At 43.1% G+C, this 8,138-nt stretch overlaps 1 protein-coding gene across 3 annotated transcripts in view; it reads left to right on the top strand.

Moving 5' to 3' along the window:
* Positions 1–7,593, top strand: part of AUG4 (HAUS augmin-like complex subunit) — a 91,372-nt gene extending 83,779 nt beyond the window's left edge. Inside the window, exons 13-14 of one of the 3 annotated variants that reach the window (XM_086812237.1) lie at positions 6,841–6,944; positions 7,011–7,593. In XM_086812237.1, the coding sequence (XP_086668363.1) occupies positions 6,841–6,918 (78 nt within the window). In that variant the 3' untranslated portion in view covers positions 6,919–6,944; positions 7,011–7,593. The remainder of the gene's footprint in view (positions 1–6,840; positions 6,945–7,010) is intronic. The other 2 variants (XM_086812238.1, XM_086812239.1) reach the window with 2 other exon arrangements.
* The last annotated feature ends 545 nt before the right edge of the window (positions 7,594–8,138 follow it).

Genomic DNA, 8,138 nt, shown 5'->3' on the forward strand with positions numbered 1-8,138 from the left:
GAACCCAGTCTTCCACTCGAAGTCCAAGCACATTGCTATTCATTATCATATGGTTCGTGACTACTTGGTGCTCGGTACCTTAGCACTGGAGTATCGTCCTACCGGGGACAATGTGGCGGACATCTTCACCAAGGCGCTTTCCAGACGAACTTTGGATGACTTACTTCCATGCGTTGGTATCGTTCCTCTTGAGTGGAGCTGAATAGGAGGTGTTGGAGGGGTCATCTCCACTATTTTGGGTGCTTCCCCATTGTTTTTGCACCTCTGGAGGACCTCCTCCAGCTTGGAAAATTTTCCCATATTTTTTTGAATTTTTTCCACATTTTTGGCACCCTTTTCTAGCATGTTCCATTTTATGCTCCAGTCGGCCTGCTTTATGTTGGCTGATTGGGCTATAAGCATGTGCTTTGCCCTCAGTTTATTATGACAAAGAATAGGAGTAGGACCATCAACTCCATAAAGACCAAGTTCCTACAAGTATTGTTTCAGTTAGATAGCTTCAAAGACTGAGGTGGTTAAAGCCTTGTATTTCAACTTATGTAGAGGAAAGGCTGACTGTATTATGCTTCTTAAAACACCATGAAATGGATCCTGCACCAAGATAGGATGCATTTCCACTGATGCCTCTTATGTCCATCAGACTTAGGCTGCAGAGACAGAATCACTAAACCCATGTAGATGACATCTACATATAAGATACCCCAATTCTAAGCACACATTTTAGCTTTCATAGCTGACTTCTAACATGCATTTAATGTTTCCGACATGGGGCTATTGCATTACTATTTGGGTATCCAATTTATAACTGTTGAGGGGGGCATCATGTTATCTCAGAGAAATACATTTAGCAGCTCTTAGAATGGTTCCAAATGACAGATTGTAAACCTGTTTCTACTCCTGTGGAACTAGGCCTATTTTTTTGCATATTCTAGGATCTTGGCTGCACCTACGGTGTGCCTCGTGCTGCCGACTCTAGCTCTGTAACCACATTTTGGTGTATATGATCTTCCTTTAGTTCCTGGGCATCTTGTATTTGTGAACTTCAGGTCTCTTTCATTGTCTGGCACTTTGTCATGGGTTTCATTGGCTTTTTCAAGAAGTTCATCGAGGCTTATGTCAAGATTGCAGCCTTGTTTACTCAACTTTTAAAGGGGATGAGAAGTAAGAAAGACAAGATAAGTCCTTCGGTGGTTTGGAATGACAAGTTAGATCGTTGCTTTGAGCCCTAAAGGAGCTAGCTGCATCGGCATCCTTCTTGTTGATTGTGGATCCAAGAAAACCATTTTCTAGTGATTATGCCGTAGGTATATTCTTGTTCCAGGATGGTAGACCCATGGCCTTTGCAAGCAAGAAGCTTTCAGAGGCATAGATGCGGTACTATACCTGGTTTGTAGTATGGATAGATCACCATTTGTTGAAGTATGTTTGTGATCAATCTGACATGAGGGGTTGGAAGCCTGGATGCATTGAACTCATGCATGAGTTCGGTTTTGAAATCCATCACCGAAAAGGGGCAACCAATCGGGTTGTAGATACCCTTAGTAGGATTTCCGAGGTCAATACCTATTGCCATCTCCTTCTTGGAGATATCAATTGACTTCTATCCCTCTCTCAAAGGGCGTTGCCAAGACGATTCGTACTTCTGTAGAATGTGGCAATTGATAGAGATTGGTAGCAACCCATGAGATCTTGGGCGACGATCTTCATCTATCAAAGCTGCAATCATGTCATCAAAAGAAGTCTGTCTATTCACCCTAAGATAAGTTAGGATGTCAATATATTTTTTCAAATCTTCAATGTTGGACAAGAGTACAACTTTCTTGTCATCTTCTGTTGTCTTCATCTGGCTCGGCATTTAGGCTAGCTAATTGTTGAATGAGAGAGTCCAAATTGTTTAAATGTTCTCCCAGATTTATAGTTTCACTCATTTTAGAGCCAAAGAACTTTTGCGTGAGAAAAACCGTGGAATTGTTAATTTTATTGCCAAACAGGTTTTCAAGCTTGTCTCTTACCTCTTTTGCAGTTTTGTTGAAGTCTACATCATGAATTAGATCTACATGACCAAGGCCAATTTGTGCCAGTGCCTTGTCATTTTGTCTTGCCAAATTACACCTATATTGCCTTCAGGTTTCTCCTCGGTGCTGTTGACCATGTTCCAAACACCATCATGCATGAGTAGTAGACAAGTTAGCTGCGGAAAACAACATTGCTTCTGTTTAGATCCATGGTATATGTAGAGGCTTAGACTATAGGGGGCCAACAGATTGGTGTTGTCTTGTGTGAGAAACAAAAAGCAGGCAAGGTGGAGGCACTGAAAGGTAAGTCAACGATGGGCATAGGAGACGGCTTGTAAAGGAGTTATGATCAGAGAGCGGAGAGGCAAGCAACGATGACAACTATAGGCGCAGGAGAAGAGCTGGTGCCTTAGCTCAAAGCAACAGCAACACAGTCAGGCAATGACAAGTGAACAGTAGATGACAGCTGTGGCTAGTCAAGTGCCTTGTGTCACGTGCGATGTATGACTTTGCTTGTCGGCTGGTATTTGATGTCTAGTTGTGCCCTGCATAGTCGTAGGTGTGTCACATTCTCCCCTACTTGCATTGTGCCCTTCCATAAAAAGAAAAGATGCAAGCAAAGCTCATCCAAGATACCCAAGATCTCAAACATTGCGAGACCATGTTGCATCCACTACCAAGGCTCACATTCTGTCCTTGTTGCATTAGCACAAAGACATTCAAAGAAACTTGTGGATGGCCAACTTCCATCAGATCAAGCACTTTCTGTCTGTCCAACCATCCATGAAAAAACACTGCAAACCACTGAGTATCCTCTGGTAACGCCCCTTCCTTCATTTGAAGACCTATGAGTTTCTTCAACCAATACACTTTGCTTGAGGCACTTTGCTGGGCATACAAGTCCTGCAATCTTTGCCACATTCCCCAAGCTGTCTTCTCTTCACGAATGCTGAAAAGTAAAGAGTCTGACACAGACAACATGATAGTAGATCTTGCCAACTCATCCATATCTTCCCATTCTTCAGCAGTAAGAGAAGCGGGCATTACACCCCTTTCTTTGATGGGCTTGTGCTGCTTCTTCTGGAGCAACACATTATAGCACTGGGTTTGCCAAATGTCATAATTATGTGAGCCTTCAAGCTTCTTGATGTGAAGCAATGAAGAGCTCTCACCTATGGTTGTCATACCAATATGCAACCTTTGTCAATGCCCGACACCCTGCAAGATGTGCAAACACTGCACCAAAGCACACAAAGTGCTCACAGTTGTTCTCCCAAAGTTTATCTCCCACTGCGGAAGCACGAATGCAACTCTTTTCCCACTGAATGTGATAAAATCACCAAAATCTGGTTGCTGCAGATTTATGACAGCACCTTAGATGTGCTCTGTTTCCCTTCCAAAGTATTGTACAGCAGTACTAAGTGCTCACCAATGATGTACCAAATCTGTACTGGTAAGTACAGTAGCAATAAATGCTCTCCTGGCTGTCCAAATGAGGCAAAATCAGACCTTGACAGTCCCCACCACTGCATACAACAGTCCCAGACAGAAATTGAGCAAAAGCCCCTTGACTGCAAGTGGATTTCTGAGGGTTCAAGGCATAAAAGTCTTCCCTGCTGCTTTGCCAAGCTCAACAAGCATAAAATCTTGAAAAGCCCCTTGATTCAAGATCAATTTCTGATCATACATGGTACATTAATGCACATGAAGGCATCCAGAGTCTTCACAATGCTTTCCCCTGGCCACATATACATCCAATACATAAAAGCCCCTTGATTTACTGGCACATTGAGTGCTTGACAGGCATCAACACATTGCCCAAAGCATTAAATGCCAGTGCCTGCATGCAAATCAACCCAATTGGCACAAAAGCCCTTTGATTTGCACTCTAATTTTTTGCAATTTTGCCCGAATGTAAGATTGCTCACATTATACAGCATGTATGAATGCCCAATGGCACAATTACATCAAAAGCCCCAAATTTTGACATCCAATTTCTTGCAAATTGATGTGGAATGTGACCAATGTCACCTAATTGTTGCCAATTTTGCTCAAAATCTGAGCAATTTGGACCCGTACCTGCTCAATTGATGATTGTACCTGCTCAATTGCAAATCCCAAAAACAAATTGAAGCAAATACCTTTGAAAACAGCTGATTTTTGTTGCAGAAAATTATTGCTGTAGGAAAAGGGGGGTGTTGGGGGACGTCGTGCTGATGTTGCTGGGCAGGTGTTGAGAGGGTAGCTGTATTCGTGCAGGTGGCAATTCCTCAAGCGGGAGCTCCTCAGCGTGTTGCAGAAGACTGAGTCGACTCAAGTCAGCAACAAGGGTTCAGAAACAGAACGGGGATGACACGCAGGCCGACGACTAGCGAAGTTGGAGTCAAACTGATAGGCGATGGCAAGCGAACTAGTCGTGATGCGTGGTCGAAGCTGGTACGTCGACGGAGGCACTGGACGGAGTGTGGCGAGACGGCCACGGCAGAGATCAAGCGATGACGGCGGTCTTTGCGTTGCACAAAACGGAGAGATCGTGGGCCTTTTTCAATAGTCCCCCACGACGCTTCGAAAAGGTCACTTGCCATGTATTCGCGTGTCCGCCCAACGCCTGCGTGCACTGGGACACTGCAGGCACTGCTTGCACGCCCCACAATGTTGACCCAAGCCCACGGCTCTGCCCTGCACACTGTGGTTGACCTCCACGCCTCCTGCAAGCTCCTCACCAGATCTGCAAATCAGATCTGTGTCTCCTTCCTCCTTGCTGAGACCCAAACTCAAAGCAAGTTCTTCTTCTCCTCCTGCCAAGCTCAAGACTCCATAGTCGAGCTTCTTCTTCGCAACGATAAGACGACTCCGCACACCCACATACAGATGGACACAACCGCAGCTCTGCTGATACCAGTTGAAGGGGGAGAGAATTAGGGTTTCATGTGGGAGACATACACAGAGAAGAAGGGAGAGAGAGAGAGAGAGAGAGAGAGAGAGAGAGAGAGAGAGACATGTGGGGATAAGTCAACTCAAGGTGTGTGAGTGTGTGACTCCCCTATCACACATGTATATTTGCTCTAGTACACATAGTGCACTTAGTACATTAAAAGTACTAAGTGTACTATGTTCTATACAACTTATGGGCTAGTACACACTATAAGGGTGGGCATAATGCCTTTACCCCAACAGCCCATAAGAAGAACACTCTAGAGAACGGCCAAGCAAAACTATCCAAACTCTAGTCACTAATGCAATGGCTCAGATGGAGCACAAGAACTGCTTGCATCTGCTTCAATGCACCCTGAAGGAAGAAAGAAGAACCAAGAACAATACTTCTCAAAAACGTTGCACAAATTTGTATCCATCAATACTGGTCGACACCTATATTTCTAAACCACTCGTATATGTCGTGTGGAACATACTCTAAGTAATACATCCAGTGATACATTGAAGTCAAAACCCCGATTGTTGTCAGTATAGTCTCCAAGACCAATTGGCCTATCCTTCCCAATTAAGGTTTGGTGGGGCAAGGAAGCACAATATACCAATTAACCCAATGCAATGAAGAGAACCCGAATATTCCATTTCCCACAAACTTGAACTTCTGCACTCTTGGAATCTAAGTGCTCAAACCTATCCAAGCAATCAATGCACACGGGTGCTAGTAATTTTTTTAAAAAAAAGTTCCCTAGGTTGTGACACCAACTATAGAACACTTGTGCCTTGTGCCTATGTGTTAGGGTTTTCCAGCACAATATATCCCAATTAACCCAATTGGAATGAACCCTTTCCCCAACCCCGAACTTGTGCACCTTTGGAAACCAAGTGCTCTACCCTATCCAAGCAGTCAATGCACACAGGTGCCAAAAAAAGGGAAAAAATTTGCAGGTTCCCTAGGCTATGATACCAATTGGAGAACACTTGTGCCTATGTGCTAGGGTTTTCCAACACAATGTACCCCAATTAACAGTCCTTTCCCCCTAACCCCTTGGAATCTAAGTGCTCTACCCTATCCAAGCAGTCAATGCACACGGGTGCCAGAAAAGAAAAGAAAAGAAAATTGTAGGTTCCCTAGGCTTTGATACCAAGTGAAGAACACTAGTGCCTATGTGCTAGGGAGTCTGCTCCCCATGTTGATATTATGCACTATCTGCTGTGGTATGTTTGACTGTCCAAAGCACACCAACTTACAGCGATATCTAACAGTGGAAAAGGAACAGTTGCTTGTGTTCTTATAGTACTTCCATTCGAAGTCACAAAACATTCATTTGATGTGGAAATTTCTACGGATCGAGACTATCCCACACAATTCCAGTCTTCATCCCACATCATTCAGCGCCCCCCCCCCCCCCCCCCCCCACAAACAAAAAAAATACACACATGTAACACAGAAAGAGGCTTCTATCAAGTATGTACAAATCCGTGACTGTAGGATGCAATGCATGTACAAGAAATCTGGGAGCTGAAGATTTTAGGAAGATCCCGAGTATGGGAAAAGAACATTCCTTGATCCGATTCCTTCATAAACGCATTAGGCTTTGCTTGTGCCAATCGGGGTTCCCTGGATATCAGCCCAAGTGGCTATGAGAGTGTATATACCTAGATGAATCCAGGAACATGCCCAAATTATGCATATCAATCGACTTTCTGTAAAAGGTCTGAGTGCCATCCACAGCTCCAAATCTGCCAAGCTGTAACATTAAGAGTCCACCCCACCTCTAGGTGGTACAGACTGTGAGTTAGGAACCTGCTTCAGAGTGCATCTCTGAACACGAGAGAGAGAGAGAGAGAGAGAGAGAGAGAGAGAGAGAGAGTTGATGTTTGTGTTTAATTTCAGAAACTTGAAGGTATCCAATGGACAATTCGGCAAGTCGAGATGGACCTGAACAATCCAGACGAACACTTAACTTTGTAGATTTGTATTGTATTTAGAATGTCATGGTAAGTCTGCCTGACTTTTTCCTTCAATGTTTATAGCCTTTCATTCTGCCGTGGTATTTTGTGCAGGTCTTGTGCCGACACTTGGAATCATGATAGAAGGAAATATGTTGATAGGTGTGTGGTGGTGCTTTGAGGAAATCCTAACATTGGTAGAAGAGACCTTCAAAACTTGAAAGCTTGGTCAACACTCTTACACAACCTGCATCATTTGTGTGTACCAGGAAACCTCTTTCTTTCTTCTTATTGCAATCCATTCTATTCAGATATCAGTTTTTTGTCTCAGTCATCCGACATTATGACTGAGCAGACATCTTAAAATTTGACCACAGCCATGGCAAGAAGACCTTTTCCTCTTACAGGTTATTTAAAAAAAAGATTCATTGAAATGTAGATGGGTTGTATGACAAATCCATAAGCTAGTTAAAGCTTAAAATTTGTTTACTTTTGCATCAACACTTTCAGGACTAAAGCATGCTTAGATGACTGGACAAGCTTGGTTACTTTGAAGTGCATGGAAAAACAAAAATATTTCCATGTAGTAATTCTTTTCGAAAGTAAAGCAATGTTAGGAAAAGAAAAGCTCAAACAGAGAATGTGAAAATTTTCAAGACACTTCGGAATCATCAGTCCAAAGTTTCCTAGATCTCAATACCATCTCCTCCACGATATTCCAAATGTTACTGAAAAAGCCTTTCTATTGGTAGATAACAAGAATGCACAGGCAACAGAGTTTTAATAGAGTATTTAGGAACTTGATATTTGATTTTAAACACAACTAATACATATGCGCATATTTAGTAATACCATAACCACACTTACATGTGGATAGAGAGTGGGCACATGTCCTCTCCAAATACCCCAAACCCACAACTTCATTTATGGCTTGAATTAATTAATTAATAATGGTTTTGCTTAAAAACACGTGTCAGTACATGCGGTTCGTGATTGTCTGCGGTTCTTTCGTGTTTTCTTTGGTTCTTGTGTGGGGTGATGCGCATGCTTTCATTTCATGCGGGGAGGTATGCTTTCGTTTGATGCTATGAGGTTTGTGGGTTCTTCACGTTTTCCGTGGGTTCTTGTGCGGGGTGTTGCACATGCTTTCGTTTCATTCGGGGAGGTATGCTTTCGTTTCCGTTTTTGATTAATTAACAAATTAAGCCCTTTTTTGCTTAATTAAAGTTGGTTTTGCTTAAG

The sequence above is a fragment of the Cibotium barometz genome, chromosome 18, assembly GCF_041138505.1.
Source record: "Cibotium barometz isolate CiBa-2024 chromosome 18, ASM4113850v1, whole genome shotgun sequence".
Lineage (NCBI taxonomy): Eukaryota > Viridiplantae > Streptophyta > Polypodiopsida > Cyatheales > Cibotiaceae > Cibotium > Cibotium barometz.